At 42.0% G+C, this 23,503-nt stretch overlaps 1 protein-coding gene across 6 annotated transcripts in view; it reads right to left on the bottom strand.

Annotated features, from left to right (window-relative positions):
* Positions 1-9,462: 9,462 nt before the first annotated feature.
* Positions 9,463-23,503, bottom strand: part of LOC139607478 (vacuole membrane protein 1-like) — a 59,749-nt gene continuing 45,708 nt past the window's right edge. For all 6 annotated transcript variants that reach the window (XM_071460368.1, XM_071460369.1, XM_071460374.1 and 3 more), the window contains 2 exons: positions 13,568-13,670; positions 9,463-12,386 (listed from right to left, as the gene is read on the bottom strand). In XM_071460368.1, the coding sequence (XP_071316469.1) occupies positions 12,243-12,386; positions 13,568-13,670 (247 nt within the window). In that variant the 3' untranslated portion in view covers positions 9,463-12,242. The remainder of the gene's footprint in view (positions 12,387-13,567; positions 13,671-23,503) is intronic.

Genomic DNA, 23,503 nt, shown 5'->3' with positions numbered 1-23,503 from the left:
AAACTGGCAAGTTGCTATGTTCATTTTAACAGGAGGATAGGATTAATAGGATTTAGTCAGCTGTATTCAAAATAACGAAATCCCTCCCTCAATATATTGTGTCGGAGGGAATGTGATTTCTTTTTTAAACGTATAAAGTATTTAATTTAAGCTTTGCTTTTTGTCTTATGCCCTATTTGATGCAGATTAATTCCTGGCTAAGTTTATTGACAGACTCAATGTGGGTCTACAGTAGAAAATAAGTATCAACTGGAGGCTGTCTTATATTTTACAGTGAGAAGACTGTGTGTTTCCTTTGGTGTTGACTATAATATAAGAGAGTAGTAGTTCCAGCATTACACCCCCAGATGAGCCTTAAGGCAATAAAAATTGGTGATAAGTGGCAACAGCACTGAATCACAAGGTCATTTGGCTTAAACCGTCCATTCACAAAAGTTGACTTGGTTCCAACACTTCCCAGAAATCAGAGGTATCATTTAATGTCCTAATGATTTTACTCAGGAATGGCAGGATGTGAAAATGTGTAAGTACATTTCTTCTACTTGCTTCCTCTGGTTTCCTCCACCTACAGTCATACTCATACTCTGCCAAGTCATAATCTGATAACCTAAATGAAATTATTTGTGGTGAAGAGTTAGATGCCCACTTTACATGTGAAACGTTTAACATAGTTGATAATGAAAATAATTGTTAGTTACAGGCCTAGTTGCAGCCAGTCGTCTTCTCCAGTTCAGTGCAAGGAACTTTAAATCTAACCAAGTTATCTAGTATCACAACTATCAGCTGTGGGTAATGTGGCCCTATGAATGAAAACACAGATACACAGTTAGTTACTGCATTGTTTGACAAACACAAAGCAGAAATCGTGTGGCACTGTATCCGCTACTTTTTTTAGGTTGGAGTTGAGGACATCCCCCACATGATTATGGAGTTTATCAGAATGAAATATATCAAGAGACATTAATCATATTACTGAATCTATCTGAGATGCTGGACAACCCGCTGGGTTGATGGGCTGCTAAGAGGATGCATAAGGGGTCTTTTTCACAGGAGACATTTTGACATGGCACAGCAGGAAAAGCACAGGTGTCAGTAGTACAACGAATAATGGCTACATCCAGCAGCATTTAGCTGCTTCACTTTCAGGGTCCTGGTATTGTTCTTGCTGACTCACTGTCACACTGACTTACTGAGACACTTGAACACAGCGGAGCCATCATTAATGTCATTAGTGACACCTGTGCTTCTCCTACTATGACAAGTCCAAGTGTCTGCTGTGAAAAAGGCCCCTTTGAGCCTATACACCATCAGAGGTTAAGTTTCTGGTGGTGGCGCGTTCCACCCAGTCATAATCAGATTATATGGCTGTAATTCACTGCAGGATCTGTCTTCAGCCGCCTTTCTCACCAGTAGGTGGCAGCAAATAAAAAGGGACTCTCTCTCAGGGTGTGAAACCCAGTTTCATTCATCTTAAAATCTGTGTGTGCTGCTGCACAGTGCTCACTAATTTCACTGCAATTCAAGAGCCTGAATAAAAGCCAATATGTTATTAAACGTTTAAGCATTTTATTGTAGAAGGTTAAGGCTGGTTGCTCCCCCTTGTGGTTCAGGGCTTCATCTATAGGTAGTTTTTTCTTGATCAAATGACAGAAGATCAAATGCAGCAATAAAGACAAAAGAAAATGTTAGATTTAAGATTTTCAAGTGCAGGTTATTGTTGTTCGCGTAGAGGAAGGTAAATGAGGTTTGCTGTACCTCAGAGCGACAGCAGAGGAGGCATGTAGTACACCTGATGCTGCTGCCATGTCACTGGTCGGACAGAGCTGAATCGAACTTGTTTCTCGTTTTAACGGCCTCAGAGTGACCACTGTGTTGACAGTGTCGTCTCCACACTCCACAATGATGTCCGTGGCATCTATAGAAGGAAGCAGAGTGGGAGCTTGTTGCTGTTTCCTCACTCTGTATTTACAAGTTACTCATGCTCCCTCATCAAACCCTCCGCTCTGACTCTTGTCCCTTTGTTGGGAAATGTCAGGTTGCATCTTTCAAAATGGCAAAAGGGTCTGAGTCTGAGTCTTTAAGTCTTTAAATACAAAGATGATTGTGATATTCTTTGTTGCCGAGAACAGAAGAATAGGTAAAACTGGAAAGAGATATTAAGAGTGAGCAGTTAATTTTGTCTGATTGTTTAGGAAATCTTGACTTACGAGTGCACTGTGAAAGGCTTACCAAGGAAAGAAGATACTGTTCAAATATAAAGCAGAAGTTTAAAATATGGTTTTGTGCAGAACTCAGCTAAGATCTCAACGAAATGTTTTAATATCAAAAACATTTGGATCATTTTCCATCTAGTATAAGCAGAATAAACTTGGATTTCTAAAAATCTCCATCACACATGTTTTAAGATATGTAAAAATAAATGAATAAAACTATTTTTGGCTGAAAAAAAGTTTAATTTACTACTTAAAAACACATACACTCCTTTTCTATCACTGAAAAACCCCAAAACTGCTGGACACCAGTTGTCTCCTACTTCACCTCTCACTGTTTGTGTAGGGGAAGTTTTAAGTTTCCACATCAAACTTGTGTAAGTTGCACACTGGGCTGTGACTGGCCTTCAAACCAGTTGTGATGTCAGTAATCACACTCGTATGTGTTAAAGTGAGATTAAAGATGAGCACAGAGAAGCTTTGCCCCTCCGCAGATGAATGTGAAAACAGCCCTCTGCTGTCAGACTCACCACCATCCTGCACTGTGAAACATCCAAGTCCACCAACGACAAGCAAAATACATTTTTGTGCAGAGGGGGGCTTATAAAAGTTAATTAAGCACAGACAGGACACACTCGTATCAAACAACATGTGATCTGCTGTGACAGCACAAGAATTAAGGCCCAAATATCATGAAAACAAGTCTTCCATTACATTGTCACAGTGACGTGTAGGAAACAGTTCTTTGGTTTAGGTCAGCAAACAGGTTGTTTTCAGAATCTGAGGGTATGGCATGATTACTCATAATGATGATGGAGTAAACAGGAAAGCCTGTTGGAAGTACATATTAAATAAATTGAATCTTCAGCAGTCCCTGCCCGCTACCTTCCTTCACTGCAGCAGTTATGAAAGCAGTCAGCAGGGTGTCACAGCTGCCACACAAGCTTCTTTTTTTTTTTTTTTGGTTAAGAGGGGGGTCTTTGAATGATTAAACTGTATTCGACAGTGATTACAGATGAACTTCCCAGTAAGTCCTCTGTCCAGGAGCTGGAAGGTCAGTCTTTACCACAGCCTCTTTTACTGTGCCTGTGTGGGGGGGTTTGTCTGAAACCCCCCTCTCAGGGGGTCCGGGGGAAGGCCCCCTGCAGGGCTGCGTTACTTTGAGCGCAGCCTCAGTTCCATCTGATAGTTTGTTTTACTTTGATTGCCCGGTGATCAGAACCAGATGCAGTGGGTAACAAAATATGTTTTCTGTGTGTGTTCTCTGTTTTGTTTAGCTTTGTTTATGTTTACAAAAGAACAGACGAGACACTGGTAGAAAGTCGCAGAGCTCTGTTGTGGGTCTGAGTGTTGACTTGAGGTCAGCACTGTGTTCATTCAAAAATCACTTTGCATATCAACTGACTGTGTTGTGTTCTTGTGTTTGGACTTTGTCAATATGGAAGGTCATTCATTTAAAGCAGAGGGTGAAAGCTGTCAGCATCTTCATTTTTCTTTCTTTCTTTTTTTCTTTTAAGCACATGCGCCTCGTGTTTAATGCAAGACAGAGGCTTCCAGCGTGTTCTGTCGCAATGTGAATGTTTTTATGTGAACAATAAATACCTATAACGTGAGAAAGTTTTCATGATGCTTAATCGGCCTGTAAAGGCTACTAAACTATTTAAATGGAAGGTGTTCCCCTTTAACTGTAAAACAGCCTCTAATTGACACAAATTTTCACAATGAGTAAGATCAGAGGGCACCAGCAGACTACCAACAGCAACATCTAGTGAAACGGTGACAACGAAATTTACTGTAATACACAGGAGGAGGTGGGGGAGTTTATTTTCCAAAAGAGAGTTTTGAAAGCCAAATATCTAAGCATCTGTTAAAGTAATCCCTTTAACCCCTGCATAGTGTGTTTATTTTGTGCAAAGGGCCACTAGTCTCGTGGGGTCAGCCATAATATATACGTCAGGTCAGCTCTGCTGCGTTTTGGCTCTGATGTGTGTCGGAACAATTAAACGTTAAACCATGTTTGAAATGTCTAAACCAACACAATGCCTCCTGAAGGTTGTGCTCAGAATAGCGGAGGGGAAGATCTTTTAGCATTCACAGGCTAACTATAGATAGAGTTTTTTATATTTTGATACATATTTTTAAACTAGATTATGTCTGAACAGAATTAGCTGGAAAAATGTTGTCAGTGATTTCTAATAATAGGTTTTCTTTGGAAGCCCATTTCTGCGCTGAAAAAGACGAGGAGCTGCTAAAAAGTAAAACAGACAAACAAAAAACAAACAAACTTTCTTTACCCCACTTTGTACGTTCCCCCAGATTCTCAGGGGTATGGAACCCTGTTTTTGCCATTAAAAGAAAATAAAAGGGAAAATTAGTCAAGTTTAGAAAGAAAATACTCATGATAAGTCAAAAAAAAATGTAAGTGAAATTATTGACTTAACAAGTCTTTTTATTTTTTTTATCATGATTTCTTTTTCATAATGTTTTTCTCCTCCTGGCAGAAATGGGCTTCCGTAAGTAGCTGGGCGAACAGACAAAGAGAAATGAAAGTAGATGTTTAATTTCCCTCAAGATTCTGTTTGGATTAGAAAATAAAGTCAAGCACTGATGGACCTTGATAATTAAGGACTTTCAGGAGGATTTTTACAAAATCCTCTTAGCGTGTGGAACTAATATAGACACCCTCCTGCCCCCTTTTGGTGCTGAAAGGATGGAGGCTCTGTGGACCACTGCAATGGATGTAGAGGTACAGCACAGACATTAACATGATGGATATCACCCAATAAGTGGAAGCAATCAAAAATATAACGTGGGCACTCAAGTGAGGTTGTTAAAGCCTTAAAAGTCTTGGAATATTAGAGCAGAAAGGCCAGACCAGATGCACTGGGAGTACAGTGTGTTTGTTGTGTAGTCTGGCATGAATGTGTCTGGTTTTGTTTGCTCTTTGTGGTTGTTTGCGGCACATTGATGGACACACAGCGTACAACCACACTGCATGCGGGAAACAGGCCTCATGTGGAGTTTGTGAACAAGACTGAAATCAGCTCTGATTGCAGAACCATAAAGGCTGAGAGCTTAAGTTGTCAAATATGTTTGATGCTGGTTACAGACGCGGAGGATGCTGTGGTGTGTCTGAAAAATGACTGTCTGTATTTTGCTGAACATCAAATGAACATCAATCATTTGTTTCTGAAGGACTGACACAACTAGGGATGCACAGATCTGATGTGACTGATTAATATTGACCTCAGTAAGTTGGGGGTATTTCTGGTGTGTAACAAGCACTGCAGCCTCAGGTCTGCTAGCACGTCCATCAAATTTTAATTTTGTTTACATCCGTCAAGCTAGCGGCCTGAAATTTGGTACAAACGTTCATGGTCCCAGGTTGATGGACCCCTCTAACGTTGGTGATCCTTTGTTTTCCTCCAGTGCCACCATGAGGTTGATTAGTGGACTGTTTCCACCACTGTTCAAGGGTTTACCGCAAAATTAGGAAAGAAAATATCTGTGGTCCCCAGAGGAAGAACCCTACTGACTTTGATCACCTCCTGACTTCCTCTAGCACCACCAGCAGGACGACATTTGTGGTTCTATTTAACTGAAACTGGAAAGTGACGATGAGCATTTTCCCCACCAGAGCACCGACAAAACATTAACCTTTGTCCGCATATTCGTCTATTGGCAGCGTTTCCGGTTCATTCTAGTGTTGCCTAATTTGCATCTACAACGGAAAAGGCAGACCACACTTTCCCAGCGTTGGTATGCTTGGAAGGCAGTGAGAGACATTCCTGGGTAATATTTGTGAGATGGCATCATGTTATGACACACAAACCTGCATTGACATGTAAAGCTGTGTTTAAGCTGCTCTCATCGCCCGAGGATCAAACCTGCTGCAGAGGAGAGCCCATACTGTCAGATGTCAAGCATTCTGAAGGTTGACTCAGTGAGTTCTTCTCACATCAAAGGGGTGTGTTGTTTCTGTGTGTAGGAGTATTGCGTACATTTCCACATGTTGCTGCCTTATTGTTTTTTTTATCTTATTACAGCAGTCATGTCCCCTGTGTATTTATGACACACCTGAATGACGCATTTTCCTTGACAAAGCTCCTGGGATACAAAAGGTAGGAGAAATAAAGAAGCATGACGAGCCATTATGCAGCTCGACGACTGCTCTCTGCTTTGTTATGATGCATAGCCACAGGAAGAGAAAAATACGACCCATGAAATAACTCACACTGTCCATGTGTGAATGTAGCGCAGAACTAAACCATGATTTATTTGGTACAACGGTGAAAAAAAAGTTGAGTCACAGGTATTTTTTTCTCTGAAAGCGTCACCCCCATAAAACTGGATTGAAATCTTTGAAAACTTCGAAAGTACAGCGACAAATACACAACCACACGTGGGTCTCAGTGTTAACGCCTTGAGAAAAAAAGGCGGAAGAGCCACGGATGTGTGTGTGTGTGTTTCGGGACATTGCCCCGTCATTGCCACCTGGCAGCAGCCATTAGGCCCTCTGCCATGTTGGCACTGTGTGGGCAGGAACAGCAGATGCTCCTGCCTACCATGCTCTGTTAAAATACCCACACATAATTTAGTTTAACACAGTGCAGGGAGATGTGTTTTGTTGTGTCAAATTTAATCTGTGAAACAGTGCATCAATAGATTGTAATGATTTGAATGATGTATTTAAATAATTGTAAATCACACAGCAACAGAGGCCAGCCAAGTGCCTGTTGATGAGTTGAGTTAGGCACTCAATCACTCTGAACTGACCTAGTGATCTAATTCAAATGAGACCAATAACAACTCTCCTCTCAGATGGAGTGAATTATGAAGAGACGCTGATAAGCTTGTTTGATCTTGGCATGCCAAAGCCACAATAAAGGAAACAAAGGCTTGTGGAGCAGGGGCTTTGCAGTAACCACAGTTATGATGTATGTGTGTGTGCACATATAAACGTGTGTATGACAGAAAAAGACATATCCACACACAGCTGCACTAAACACTTATTCAGACTCGTATTAAGGTTCACACTCTCATTTGATAGAATAAACCCCAATGATTTAGTTTTATCTTTGTACACTCCTCTTTAGTTTACTGTTTTATTCTGTAAATTTTTATAATCTGATTATTTTAGCATTTTTATTGTTTATTCTCATTTTACTGTTAGGCACCCTGGTGACTATGTTTAGAAAACTTGAGAACTATGAAAAAGTTATTATAGTTATAATTATTGATATTATTATTATTAGTAGTTATAAAAATACTGAAAGTGAGCTTTCTTGCCTTTCAGCACTTCTGTGTAGGTTGATAAATCAAAACTTTACAAACAAAAGACGCATTTATCCAATTTTAGATATGTTAAAGACATAAAAATACTTTGATGTGAATAATAATTTTTGTATGTGACATGTTTTTTCCACACAAAAAAAATTCAGCTACCTGGTTAAAAATCCTAGACGGCATGTCTACCCCTTCCCCTTCATTGAAAAATTCAGAAACTACAAATATGCAAATATTTTTCAGCTCAAAAGTTGAACTACAAGACACAAGATATCTCCCACTTCACTGAAAAGTCCAATCGCAGTGTGAATGTGCTGGTTCAAGTTTCACATCACACTTTGTGTAAATTGTGTACTGGAACGTGGCTGGTTTCCATGTCTTAAACTCAGATTTAAGGAAGGGGACTTGAACACATTTTCACTAGACAACATGTAAATATTATTTTCCAGTGGTTGTTCAAATGTTGGATGCTTAGTGTTTCAGGATTTTAATTATGACAAACGATTGTAATTTTAGACCCAATTTCAATCATTTTTTCTAAAAACCAAACCTCAGCTACTTCACATCAATTTGATACTACATAGCATGATACTGTCTGATACTGTACGGTGCGTAATCCTGGGTGACAGACACATAAATCGTAACTTTCCTTTGCTGAGCACCGTTCTCTGTATCATTCAGTCTGTCTGCTCGCTCCACTGTGGTCTGATATGACCCCCTGACTGCTACTTACAAAAACAAAGGACTTAATGTGATTCTGAATGAAAAAAGGAAAGAAAAAAATCCACATGGTCAGCATAATTTAATGAGACAGAGTGTGAAAGGAACTAAGTGGATAACCAAATGCAGAGTGGGCTTGTGGGTGGGTGGTGGATGAAGTCAGTGATATTTCAGCATCCCTCGGTGGTTAGCCTGCTGACAGGGAGGGGAAAAAACTGGAGAGTGAGAGACAGTGAGGGAGGTGGTGTGTGTGGGGGGTGAGTGGGTGGGAGGGTCGCTGTGCCAGAAATTAAACCAGCACCACCGGATTCTACTGTAGTATATGTACAGCATATGGAGAGATAAGAGAGAGAAAGAGAGGACGGACAAAAGCAGTGTCATTATCTGAATATCAGTCCCCCAGCCTGTTTGGACAGGCAGGATTTGCATGTTGGGTTTTCAGCCGGAGCCCCTGGGCTGGGTGGGGTAGAGTGGGGTGGGGCGGGTGGAAATAGTCATCTTCATGGTGTTCTGGGTGTGGCTGCTCTGGGAACAGGACTTCTCTCAACAGGGGTCTCTCAGCACAGGTCACACATCTGACCTCAGGACACAAGATCGTGCTGCGTTCACACACACCGATGTCAGGTTCCTGTTTTTTTTTTAAACTTCATAACCACAAAGCACGAAAATACCTGCATCCTGCAAAACCAATATAAACTGCTGTACACTGTGTCTATTATATGATGTGTGAATTTTTGAAAATGTATTTAAATTATCCGATAATTTTAGAATCATTTATTTCATAGCGAGTCACCGAAATTTAGATTGTAGCAAACATATTGTATGAGGAGCATTTTTTGAGCGGTGGAATAATTTTGCAAAGAAAACACATTACTCATTAAATAATGTTTTACATTATTGTGATTTACTGACACTAGCATAAATACTATTTTAAGACATAAGAGGCCTGTATTTAAATACAGCTTCAATTAGCCACAGGAGCATAAGTATAGCTATAATTCACATCTCACAGCAGAGGATTAATGTGGAATCTGAAATGGAGCTGATGTCAGTATGGAGAGAGCAAATCAGTAATGTGATAACCATTTGGATGTGAAACACTAGACGGGGAAATCGGAGTTGTGATGGACTCAGTATCCTCCTTGTCCCTCTTTCTCGGCTGACATGTGAGATTCTTTGGAGGCCTGTGGGTCAACACTGGCCCAGTGTGGGCAAGACTTATCACATAATGAACAGAACACCAATCCTCTTTTTAAGAGACTTTATTTATAGTGAAAGCAGAAAAAAAAAACTGCGCATACACTTTTAAAATAACCCAGTTACAGACATCTATTAGACAAGAAATACAGGCACTTACTTACACATAGAAATATAAACAGAATTTCGAGACAAACATGCACACACATTCAGACAGGCATGCCAAAAGGGGGCTCCCTTATGGAACAGGACATCCTGAAACTGCCAAGAAAAACACTCTCTGAGCCAGCAAGCCATTCCAGTGTTATCCAATGATTTTGCTTTTATGACCAGGAAAAAGTTTTACACTTTTGCTCTATTCTAGAAAAAAAAAGAGAAAAAAAAGAAGAAGAATCTAAAATAAAACTGAGGCTTTGCGGGAAAAGTATCCACTGGTCAAGCAATGATTTTCAGCTTTGTATAATTACCAATTTGCGGCCCTTAGAAAAACACCCCCTCAAGAGAGTTGTTCCAATAAAATGCAGCCTCCTACAAAAAAAAGTGCGTATTGAGCAACAGAAGAAAGTTCTTAGTAAAAGAGAAGAGGGAAGTGTAAAAGGGAAGGGGAGAGCTGGGTGAGCACTGCGTGTACCATACCTAGGACTGGGTGTCACAATGTGATGTGTTGCAATAAGGTGTGTACTGTCTGGATTCTCTGGAAATTCAAGAGGACAGAGCCAACTTACACACACACACACACGCACGCACATATACAGAGGTACACTATTGACATCACTACATCTGCATTTGCAAACATGTGAAAACACAGTTCCCCACATAAAACCACATAAAAACCCTCACAGACGTCAGCATGGAGGAAATAAACAATAGACCCATGTCTCCGACGTTTCACAAGCGGTTGGGATAAAGGGAAGTGACATCGCAGCACACACCTCTAAATGGGAACTGATGCTAACTGAAACAATGACAGTAACAGAAGGAGGACAAAACAGGATGCTGGTCAGATGAAAGAGCCCGAAATGTCAGACAGCCTACAGACTGTTGTCGCCTTGCAATCTTAACAGCCAACACCAGTCTGATAAGCTATCTGACAGGCCGAGAGAGTGACGGACATGCCTGAGACGTACGCATGTACAGAAACAACAACAATGAAAAAAGGGGAAAAAAAATAAAAAAGAAGAATCCTAATCCTACTTACCATGACAGGAGAAAAGAGGAGATGTGAGTGCTCAGACTAGAGCTGGTGCAGAGCGCAGGGTTCAGCTCGCTCAACAGTACCCCTCTGTTTTGAATCTACTCGAGTGATTCGTCTCCTGGCTCCGTGACTAGGGCAGTGCAACGAGTTCATTTGAAGGTTCAGCTGAGGTAACGGCACAGACGCTTTTCACTGTGCGCTTGAGGGTTTTTTTCCCCCCTCCTGCTTGTGCCTGCTCTAGCGCCCACTGCGCTCAGTCCAGCGTAGCACAGCAGCGGTACAGAGAGGGAGAAGAAAATAGCACATTTCACTGGCAATTATGGAAAAAAAGAAGGTACTGCATATATTGAGACCCAGCGGACGTTATCCAATGAACAAAAAGGCAAAAAATGAACACTGATCGCATAAAATGCAGAGTTTTGTTTTAGAAGCAGCTCATGTAATGTCAAACATGAGCTTTCTGTCTTCAAAAAGGATTAAAAAAAAAAACTCAGTGGACAAGTGAAGACAAAGAAAAACACTTACCACGACACAGACTGTGTCTAAGTTAAAGAGAACAGCTACGATCTGCCGCACTAAGACTTCCAGGCAGACTCCTGGTCTATTAGTGGAGCACAATCTACTCTAATCCATAAAAGATAAAAGAGAGAGCAACAAATGTGGTAGCCACGCAAACGCAACCTACTATCTCTGTCTCGCTCCCTGTCTCACACACAGGCACGTCCACACACACACAAACACACACACACACACAGCCGTAGATCTGATTCAGTATATGGCTGCATCTGGTAAAGTAGCCCCAGGCTGACTCATGTGCTCTCTTCCTGGAAGCAGAACAATAAGGGCAGACAAAGGGACCAGCAGGGTGATTCATGGCCGATTTATCATTTCTCATCCAAAACTACCAAAACCAGCTTTACTACACACACAACACTGACACACACAGCTGACTTAATACTCTACAATATGTAGAAATGAGGTGACTCTGAAGAGGACATGATTATTTACAGTCCATTTACTTGTCTTATCGAACCACAACCTAATACTGCACAACAACTCTTAATAAATACAGAATATCCTATTAATAAACTTACAAATATAAATCATAAATAAATGGATCATTGGACAAATAATGTGCTGGTTTTACAGAACACTCACCACTTAATCAAAAGCAACCATCCTAGCTTATTCAAATAAAGTGAATTCAAGTGACTCTATCGAGATTTAAGACTTGAGGGTTCTTCTAGCGGAGCGAACAGTTCAGCTTAAGGCCTCACTGAGGAGAATTATTGCCAGCAGCTTCTTCTCACGTGCTCTGGAGCTGCTAAAAGCACCAACCTGGACACTTTAACAACGCAACAGCTTACACACACTCATACGTAACCCAACAAGCACCTACCTTACACAGAAAAATTGCGGAAATCACTACCAAATGCAAAGCCTTAAAAAGCACGTAAATGGAAGTCCAAGTTCAACATCAACATGTTGCAACAATAACAAGAGAGAAACCAGATGGGGGCTAATATTTTGCTTCAGATAATGGTGGGGTATCAGCCAGGAGGGAGGGCAGAAATGAAGAAAGGAGCGGTGGGAGCTTCTGAAGTTGATGGTTTGCCGTGATCGCAGGCTGGCCCTCACTCCGTCTTGTCTTCCGAGTACTTCTCCTGCTGCTTGCGCTTGGCGTAGCTCTGGGCCATGGAGTTGACAATGGAGCAGACAAAGAAGCATACCATGATGACCACAACCTTCTCAAAGAGCCACGACAGCCAGTTCTCCTCCTGCCAGGAACCACAGAGAGAACAGAGAGAGAGAGGAGAAGAGCTTGGTCAGAAAACTGAGGGCCACCCCCCCTTCACCCCACACCCTACTCTCCCCTCTGCTTCTGATGCTGTAGGCTAGGTGGGGATCCAGCTCCATGTGCTGGACAGATAGAGATCAGGGGTAATAAAACACGCAGCAGCCCCCACCGTCCTCCCTCCTAACGCCCCCACTGACCCCAGCCTGCAGCCTGCCTCCACCAAGTTAAATTGGCTTGCTTCTCTCCTGTAACTGCAGGAGGCTCAAGTTACAAGAAAAAAGGAACATTGTTCTAGAAATGCCTTAATCTGTCCTTGTGCAACTCAAAGTCTATCCTTTTTTTCTTCTCCCTCCTAGTAAGCGCATAAAAAAAGAAAAATCACTTTCAATGAATCACTTAAAGCAAGGGAGAGAAAGAGGGAGTGAGAAACAGAGAGGAGCGAAAAAAGCTTTGAAAGAGAAATAGGCTACAGCTACAACTGGCTCTTTTTGTTCTAGACAGGGGGGTTTTGATGGATTGTCACTGGCAGAGGGGGGGCCCCCGCCCCGGTCTACAGTCAGTGCTGGGTTCAGGCGGAGCACTGAGTGCAAGTGTGTGTGTGTGTGACACACAGGGGAGTGACTACATTCACACACACACTCCCAATTGGTAAGAAGGAGCATGAGTCAGCACACCCCGCGCTACAGTAGTACAGTTCAATACAGCGAGTGGAGCCAGACCCCACACTGGCCCCTCTCCTCCTCCCCTCTTTCTCCTCCCTCCCCTCCAGCCCGCCTAGTGCAGCGCTAACCTACACTGTCACCCTGGCCCTAAACAAGCCCCTGTAACCTAATGTATCATTACAGGTAAAATCTCCAACATCAACACTTGTCTTCTAAACATTAAATCAGGTTTTAACAATATACATGAAGCTGAGTAAACATCTGAAGTGAAAGCAAAAGGTGCAGGTAAAGAGGGTGGGAACAGAATTTACTGTGCTCATGAGAGAAAATGGGTCAGTGATATAAAGGACGGCTTAGATAAAGAGAAGAAAGGGACACAAAAAAAAGTGGAGGGAGAAGGAGTGAAAGAGGCAAAAGTAAGGGGGCCGCATTCTTTTCTTGGCGCGCATACATGAATGAATAGACGCTGTGAGTTGGGGGCTGAGGCCCCTGTACTTACAGTTGGGATCCCCTCTCCCGCACGATGGTGCAGCTTGGCCTTCTGGGCCTCCAAGTACTCCCTGAAGGGCTTCTGCAGTGCCGCACCCAGCAGCGGAACAGCTCTGCCTCCACCAACACAGAGAGAGGGTGGGGGGTGTGGGGGTGGGGGAAGGAGGGAAAGAGGGAGGGAAGGAAGAAGAGAGAAAGGGGGGGGTGGGGGGTGGGGTGGAGGAAGAATGGGAGAGGGAGGGGTGAGGGTGGTGGGGGGCACAAATCACGTCACATCATTGTTACTCACCAGCCGAAGGGCAGCAACAAAGGGAGGCATGCTGTCCTATCTCCTGTACTGTGTCGGTCTCCCCTGCTTCCTCTCTCCGAGAAGAGAGAAAGACGGAGAGAGCAACGAGTGCAATCCCTTCACTGTTCATCCCCACAAACACACACACACACACACACACACACATACACACATACAGGAAAAAAAGTACAGACTGTACCACAGCCTCAGAGAATACTGCTGCTTAAAAACAAAAGTAAAAAAGAAAAAATAAATTTAAAAAAAGAAAAGAATAAAAGCAGAAATAAAGTTGGCTGGTCCTCATACGGCAGCCGCTGCATCAGTAGTCACCCACATTCTCCCGCTCTGCTCTGCTCTGCTCTGCTCTCCCTCTCACACACACATACTTGGCTTCCTCTCCCTCTCACACACACACATATCGGTGAACTCGTTCAACTCCCCTGCAGTGCCTCCTCTGCCGCTGCAGCGAGGAGAAATGAATGACTTCTCAGAACTCTCACATTTATCACAGGCGGTTCCTGTAAGAACTGGTTTCAGCCAATTAATGAGGAAGTGAGTCGTACCCGAGCTGTGTCATCACTGGCTGAGACCTGGGGGGGATGGCCCACAGGGGGAGGGTGCTCCTGTAAGACGGCCCATATTAGGAAACCCTTTACAAGATTTAGCCACCAACTACAAGCACACTACTGAACCCCCCCTCCCTCCTCTCCTCTCTTACACACACACACACACACACTCAAAGCAAAAAAAGAGACGCGAGAGACTGCAGAGAATGCCCTAGAATAGCGAATCAGTGGCCCATCCCTGGGCTGGAGTTAGTGATTAATCACTAAACAAATACATACTAAAGACCTTCACTTATTCTCTTTTGTGGCTCTACACAGTCAATTACATCTCCTGAGCTATTGTTTCAAAGTATTCTTTATGCTCCACTTTTACGTCTTTTGTTTCGTGTTGGGGAGGCATCATCAAAGCTTGCAGGCACATCAGAGATTTCAGGGCAGGTTTGCGTGGGCACTCATGTCACATACGGTTGAGTTTAGAGCTGATAACTTTCTCTGAAGGAGGCAAGTCATTTCCGTCCCTCCCCACCTCCACACTCACACACACACACACACACACAGATATATGTGCACACACCTATGTTGTGGTGAGAAAAAAACCAGATTGTGTTAAATGATTGAGTTTACAACAAGGAAGTGTTTTAGTAATGATTAACTTTGTACCAGGTAAAGATATCTTACATGTGAAAGGCCGACAGGAAGTCCGACAGATGGATCACACTTTTAATTACACAATAGAAAATGGTTAGTGACACACAGTATCAAAAATCAAGCTGGGATTTTTTTTGGAGGGAAACAAAGCCTGTACTATTCCCATCCCCCACTTCACAAAATTCCTGTCATCTCCACACCTCAGAAACTTACCAAACTAATTCAAAATTAGGTAACCTAAATTAAAAAGCCAAATATCAGTTTGCACGTGGAGGAGAAATATTAGAAAACACTTGTGAAATACACTAGTTCAGCAGATAAAAGCGAACAGGCAAGAACAAAGAGTAAGGGAAACTGTGTTCAGAAATGGCGGGCAAATCATCTCCTACACGATGAGCAATACTGAGTCATGAGCCTGGGCAAATCCACCAACAAAGAAGCTCAAAGCTAGCAGTCTAAAACACGTTTTTAATGCCTCACAGTAAGGACTGTCTCCAGGTCTTTCCATTAAAAAAACTGATGATTTTGTGCTCTTTGGGATTATATTTTCACTTTCTGCAGAACATGTTGTGAAACTGTTGGATTTGAAAATTTCTACTGTAAGTGTGTTTACAATTTACCCTTGAGTTCCTAAGTTGAGCATCTTTCTGTGTGTGTGAGGGTAGTTCACAAGATTATCTTTCTTAGTCCAAGATAAAATTAACTTTCTGTTAGCTGGAATTTAATGAGAAATTGTGTAATTTGTGCATGCATTAAATATATGTTACAAATAGCATTAAGTTGTACAGAAACTGCTGATCTCAGTTTTCAGTCAAAGTTTGAAAATTTAAAATAGTATTTTCTGAGTTGAGCTTGTAAGGACGGGAACAGCTAGAAGCTGCAATTTATAACAACCATAAGATGTAATTTGGCAAACAACAAGCCTGAACTATTTACTCAGCAGCTACTGAACAAGCTTTAACAACTGGTTTGTTCAAATCCTCTTAGTGAGAGTAAAAGAAAACTCCTCACTTCTATCTGTTCTCCTGTGTGAGGCTCTGAAACTCTGTGGCCTTGACAAACAGAAATAAATCAGTTTGAACAAAACTATTTACAGCACTTTTTAAAAAGTACATTTTTACACTCTGACAGCTCTTCCAAATTTCTATATAAACTATAAAGGCTTGTCCATAACACAAACTGACTCAATTTATGACGAACATAATTTGACAAAAATCCTTAAAGCAGTCCTGTAGAACAGCAGGCATGTTAGTTAGAATAATTTAATTCAATTTAATGTATGAAATGTAACAACTACTGATGATGAAAATAAAGTTCATAGCTTCACGTCTGTAATTTTATTTAATCAGCCAAAACAGCTGTAACACAAATGTGGCTGATATAACATTCACGTTATAGTGTTTCCCTTCAGTTTTTCTTGTCATTTAATGTGGCAGCGAAGGAAAAAACCGACAGGAATTATTGTTGTACATTAATTAAAAGAAGAATTCTTCTATGTATTCTGTATGACAATCTTCTTTTTTGTGGGTATGTATACAAAAAATATAAAGACATAAAATGACATAATACATTTATAGTCAAGCATAAAAAGCATTGCAGTTAATCTGAACACATCTATAAAATGTGACTCTTCTCCACTTCTTTCTCTTTGAGAAAATACATGGGAGAGTTAAAAAGGATTATAATAACAATATTAAAAAGTCTTAAAATTGAGGTGGTTTTACAACCATAAAACCCTGCATGTGTGGATCCTTCTTTACAACTTTATAACAGTTGTTCTCCAATTGATTAAATTACTTCCAGAGGGTGAGCAAAAAGCTGAGGGGCTTCACTTACTTGGGTTATGAAAATGATTCCCAGTATATATATGTGACTAATTATCCACACTGTAAGCATATGCTATATAACTGCAGGTATTCATAAACATAAGCAGCGTGGGTGATAAATACTTTATGAATAAGCATCAAATACGTAACTTGCAGGTTTCTAAATTTAAAGGCAAAATGATCGTAGCTCCATCAACTGTCACTACACTGAATCATCACATGAAGTAAAAAATTAATTAAATATTTAAGACCAAAAGTACATTTTACATAGTACAGATTTATTAGACTCAACAAGGATTGTTATGTCTTAATTTATCAGCTGTAATGAACAATAGAAACTAAGAGGATGTACATAAAAAATGTTGTAACAAAGTGGTGAGACAGACATTTAAAAAGATAAAATAAACATGTAGAAAATGTCTCAAATGACTGACTGTATGTGGAAGAGGAGCTCAGCAGCTCAAACAGCTGACTTTAGGTTTTTGTTGAAGCAGGTAGAAAAGTATTTTTGACCCTTCTGAACAAACAGAAAGTTGACTTGTAGCATCCATACACACGTTCTTTGTTTAAAGGGAATACCACTTCACCTGAGATTAAATTCAACATGTCCAAACAGAGTGTGATCAATACTTTAGAGCATGACCAGCTCTCGTCCAGAGATAGAGGAGAAACCACAGCACCAACACTGTCCTACAACAACATCACTTTTTCCATCTTTCCAGAAAAAACCTTAATGTGGTTGCTCACTACATCTTTTGCAACATAAACATACGAACAAGAGAAAAGTGCTTGACAATTTGTATAAATGTGTTAAGTCAAATTCAACAATGCTGCCTGGAAGTCAATGTTAAATTAGGTGCATCAAACAAACCAGGCACTAATTTCATAATGCGACCAGCTATTGTGTGGTTGTATGGGCAACTCCACATTTTTATAACAAAGAAAATGTGACACATTGTGTATATACATCTTCCAGATCACAATGCTTGTTGCTGGGCTGCAGGTTTTAGGTTAAACAACATCCTCTGCTTCAGATTTGTAACTTTAAAAATACAACTAGTTACCAAATGCTCCATATCAGGTCTGGTCATGAGGGAAAGAAATGTACCTCTGGTGGTAAATCTGTAATCATTCCAGCCTTCAGCACAAAAATATAATAGTCTTGTAATATCACTTCCCATTAAACTGCAACAACCAGTGTTAGAAAGTGTGCCCTGTCTCCATGTTAACCAAGAAAAATTGGTTAACTTGATCAATAATCAGGAAAAATGAGGAGGAGATAAGCTCGGGCACAACAGAGAGATATGGAGGGAAAACCCCACATCTCCCAGCTTCCTGCAGCCTGATTACTGCTGAGAAGGGTTAATTTGTGAGCGCCATCTCAGCCTCTCATTTTTTAATGAACTATCATTTCCTGCTGCTGCTCACGGATTGTGGAGCGTGTTTAGGCGTCCTGTGTTCGTTTTCATGAAAACTAAATTCCACAGGCCATGAGTCAGAGGCGACCTTTGACCTGTCAGTCCCTTCTAACGGCTGCCACCTTCAGCGGCACTTGAAACACACACTTGTACCCTCTCATAAAATTCTCCATTTCTTGTTCTTTAATGATAATGAAATGCTCAAGGTGCACACACACAAGATCATACTCGCAGGCACACACACACACACACACACACACACACACACACACACACACACACATTCGCATGCCCTGACGTTCCAGGCAGGGGATGATAGAGAACAAGGGCTCACATGACAACCAAATCCTGGCCAGGTCCAACTGGTTACAACATCATCACAACAACTGGCTTAGGCAATCGCTAGTGTTACCCAATGCTCCACAGGGCCACAGTTCACACCTAACATAACAGCAGAGACACCACAAGGCGCACATGCACACTGTGGTTAGGCAGCACTCTGGCCTGAGGTACTGACTCTCTGACCCCAACACCATCTCTGTGCAAAATACTGACGATCTGACTCTTTTTTTTTTTTTTTTATCAGCTACAGACTTGATAAAATACTACTGCTCCATTGATTTTATGAAGTGTTGGAATAATGAGATAATGGAATTATGGGAGGAGGAGTGTGTTTCACGTTACTCTAAGGAAAATTTTGATTCACGTGCAAATGTTGTAAGGTAATCTGTGTGTGTGTGTGTGTGTGTGTGTGTGAGTGTGTGTGTTTGTGTGTGTGTGTGTGTGTGTCTGTTCCTCCTCCAGTTCAACCGGGCTTTTTCCCAGTGACTTCACCACTAAAGCATGGAGCCCACTCCTCGACGGAGATCCCCCTGCCCAGGGTGTTTATCACATCCCTGCTTCACAGCCATCTGTGTCAGCCAGTACATACACATACACACACACACACACGTGTACACAAGCTCGGACACATGCTATCCTCTTGGGTGCCTGCAGTGCTGCCAGGAAATCAGGGGGCACCAATTATAGCAGTCTATTATTCCTCTCACTTCCCAGACAGCCACATAAAACAGCCCACCGACCCTTATGACCCTCCCAGGTTCAGGTCGACATGCCCACACAGACCCTTTTGGTCTGGCTGTGGAGGTGTGTGCAGTTGCTGGGTCACTGGGTAACCAGGCCTGGACCCTTCCGATGGTGAGAAAGAGTTGTTCAATGAGTCAGATGTGAGTGGAAATACATCCAGACTTGTAGAGTGGCAGCGACAGGCAGGCTGGAAATAAAGGAGGAGGTGGAGGGAGAGAGGAAGAGGAGGAGGTGTTGGGCACTGCAGGTTACACAGAGAGTCTCCATCCATCCTGTGATGTCATGTTTGGAGGAACGGCCGCTGTATGGGATCTATGGTGACAGTGTTTCCTGTCTAGCCCTCTTTTCAAATGACCTGGTGATAACCACACCCACTGCACTTCTATTTAAATATACATTTTATTAGTCCAAACGGGAAACTTTGCAGTGTGTCAGAAAACTGACACATAAAAGAGGAGTTAAATGAACACATTATGATATTTTAAACAAACAGGAAGGGCAGAAACACACCACATGGGGTGGCAAATTAAATTAGAATTTGACGCCATTTGAAGCTTGACAGCCCCATAAACACGATGTATGTCACAACTCCAACACAGCAGGTTAGACAGTGAGCGTGTAAGTGTGAGTTTTTTTCAGTATGCAGTGTACTGTGGGACTGTATGGAGCATATATGGCTCATATACCCTGTCACATGCTACTCACACAACCACAAAGGTTACTACGTACCCATCAAAAACCACGACATGCTGTATGTTTTCCGCTTCAACTTTACCATATAAGTTCTACTCTGGCTGTTGTATACGTGACTGTTCAACAGTTCAACTCTAAAAAAAGGCAGTAAGGTCAATTAAATCTGTTTTTTCTAACAAGGTTTGTACATGAGAGAAGCAAAAAACAGCAATATTGCCAAAAGTGATTATAGTTCTCCGATTTACGTTCTGATAATTTGTACATATAGGCTTGCATGTGTGTTTACATACTGAGGTTGTGGTTAGAAGCCAGTGAAGGCGGACAAGTGAAAGTTTCTGGTGACTGCACGACAGGATGCTACAGCATGTCTGACTTTATTATTTCCCAGTAAAGCTATTATTTTGTGTGAATGTGATTTAAGATCCCACTGGAGTCGAGTAATAAATTGTGTTCTCAGTGTTGAATCTTTGAAGTTTGACAAAATAAATAATAAGCTAATGATTTATGTGTCTAGGATAAAGAAAATAAAACACGGCCTCCTCATAATTAAGATTCATGGTTACTCTTGTAACACGGACTCATCTCAACTGCACGGCACTGAGCACACTGACTGCAGGAACTATCAAAAACAACCCTCCTTACTATCTCTCCCTCTTCATAACTCGTCACTGTTGTGAATTGGGCTGATGGCGGACAATGTGTCTGTTTTGACTGAGGTGTGGCGTGGGCAGGGTGGGGAGGGAGAGTGGTCCGGATGGCTGCCCGGCTGGCCTGTGAGTCAGGGCCTGTCTGGGATGACTCCTCTCACAGAACACAGATACAGACACAAATACTCATGACAACTGGTGTTATTACGGCACACATTATGATGTTCATGGGATTTACTAAACAATACACTACAGTGGATGACGATGATTAAGAGCTCAAGATCACGTTGTGTTCCCCTGATAAATGAGCCGCTCTAAAAATGAATCAATGGCGTACTGTCTCCTAAAACAACTTGCAACATGCCAGTTGCCATCCAGATGAATAAATACATTAGTAAATTCATGCCTTTGTTCTGAGCATGTGCGGGAATTACTTGATGAGCGAGTATTATGTGTAGTGAGGCGCGGAGTGTGAGACTGAGGACCAAAACAAATGAATCAGTGATGAATAAAGCAGGAAGTCCTGAGATACACACTGTGCCTGAGAGACACATAATATGACACCGGACCTGGAACACACATCTGACCTCTCCCTCTCTTTGTGTCTTTCCCTCTCTCACACACACATACACACTTACTCATCAAAGCTACAATTACATTCACATCTTTGTGCACCCCTTCACTGAAGAACTCAGTGTGCTATTAACCACAGAAATAGGCCTTCAGTACACAATCTGAACAATGAGTCTTCTTGAGTGACTGAATATTATTGTAAATGGTGGAGGTAAGAGCTTCTGGCTCGGACTCAAACCTCTCTCTACTGTTACTGCTTCTGTATTTCTGTCAGAGCTTGGGGGCCAAAGCAATCAGAATGGAAGTGGGGGAGATGAGAAAATGGACGCCCCACAGAGCCTCGCATTAAACTTAACGACGGCGTATAAAAAGAGAGTGGGCTGCGACCTGCCGTACCATCCCTCACCACCACTGTCTTGCCCTGTTTGCCTCTGGACCCTGACTCCCACCCTGAGTGAGGGCGTCTGACTGTGTCTGAGCTGGAAGAGAGTCAGGGAAGTTGTGGAAGGACTGATCAATGCCATCTTTGTCAGGGCGCGTCTCAGGTGACCGGGGCACCAAGTGACTAATAGGATCAAAAATACTCCCTTCCTGCAGATTGGGTTAACGGGAAGACTTCACTCACACAACCCAAAGAGGGATATTTATAGTAGTGGTGGTGTGAACGAGGTGCAAATGGTTAAAGACACAGTGACATTTTATGATTTTTCATCAGTTGACTTTTCTTCAACACGAAGACAGACAGCAGTTACAGCCTGTTACGGAGCACCACATCACCACATATAAAATAACTTTAGCTAATAATCTTTACTGTAGAGTGCTCTTCACTTCATTTCCACTGTGTATTTTTTTCACAAAAAGATATTGATTGATTAAGAGAATTCTTCGCCCCAAATTGGTGCAATCTGCTTCACATGAGCTGACGTAAAAAAAAAAAAATCCCTCCCTGCTTTCTGACTTAGAAGAGTGCACCAGTTACCTTCAACCCAGACAACCTCACATTTAGATGAAACAAACCTAGTTTCTATATGAGCTGGGGGGGAGGGGGGGGGGTCTTTTCAAGATGGTTAAGATTCAGTGGAAACAAGCTGTAACAGACTTTTCTACTGTAGCTGCAGTCAACTTCAGTTATTTCACACACACAGACACACACACCACGGTGAATACCAAGAATAGTTTGATTTGCATGGTTCTCATTTCACGTCTCCACTAACCCAGGTTTACTTGAGTCACTTAAGAATTTATGTCCACAGGAGTGTTTGGTGACCTGCAGGTTAACATAAGAAGAAAACAGATGAAATTAATTCTGTTTCCTTACGTATAATTTGTGACATGAAAGCTATGTTGCTGTCTTTCTCAAAAAAAAATCTCCACAGCTTCTTTCACACACAGTTTTGCATCCACACATGCACAGAATCAAAACAGAGAGAAATGATATCAAACTGTGTAAATGCTAAGTAATTAGAAATTCTGATAAGTAATGCATGTTAGTCTCATTATCATTACAGTGCATGTAAATTCTGATTGTGATCTGGAAAGTTCCAGTATGATCCAGTTAGCATCTCATACAACCACCGGCTGCCCTGTCCTGACCTGTGACTCTCCAGCAGCCTCCCTCTGAGCAGGGCTGCCTGCTGGGATCCTCTACTGCCAGCAGCCTTGTGCTGCAGGAAGAGCCATATGCAAGCCCATTGTGCTGGTAATGGACTCCCACTTTAGAGATGGACTCACATGGAAATGGGTGCATTCTCATGAAGATGTGCCAGGGTCCCCCCCATGGCCCCGGCACACCAGTTTCTATTGGATAACCTTTTCAAGTCTCGACTCTTCCTCTCTGCATCTCAATTGCTTTCCCCACGAGAGCCTGACAGTGATAATCCCTCCCTTGACACACAAGTCTGAAGGATTTGTTAAAGTCAATACAAGACATGGAGAGTGGCTGACTCAATCAAGATGATGGACAACTGGAGCAGTCATTTAAAACACCGCTGTGAGATACTAGGCGAAACTGTAAAAGTGTCTCTCTTTTCTCACTTTCTCTCTTTTCCACATTCTCACAAACAGAACCAGCATCATAACCTGCCTCACATTTCAGGCCTCTAGAAAAACTAAACCCAGTCCCACCACATTCACCACTGACAAGGAGGAAACACATTGGGGTCCTGCAGACGGTGAATCACCAGCACTTCAATGCCAAAGG

The sequence above is a fragment of the Trachinotus anak genome, unplaced genomic scaffold, assembly GCF_046630095.1.
Source record: "Trachinotus anak isolate AG129_WGS33_773 ecotype Australia unplaced genomic scaffold, CSIRO_AGI_Tana_v1 ptg000024l, whole genome shotgun sequence".
Lineage (NCBI taxonomy): Eukaryota > Metazoa > Chordata > Actinopteri > Carangiformes > Carangidae > Trachinotus > Trachinotus anak.
The sequence above is the reverse complement of the archived record's forward strand: the minus strand, read 5'-3'. Positions and strand labels throughout refer to the sequence as shown.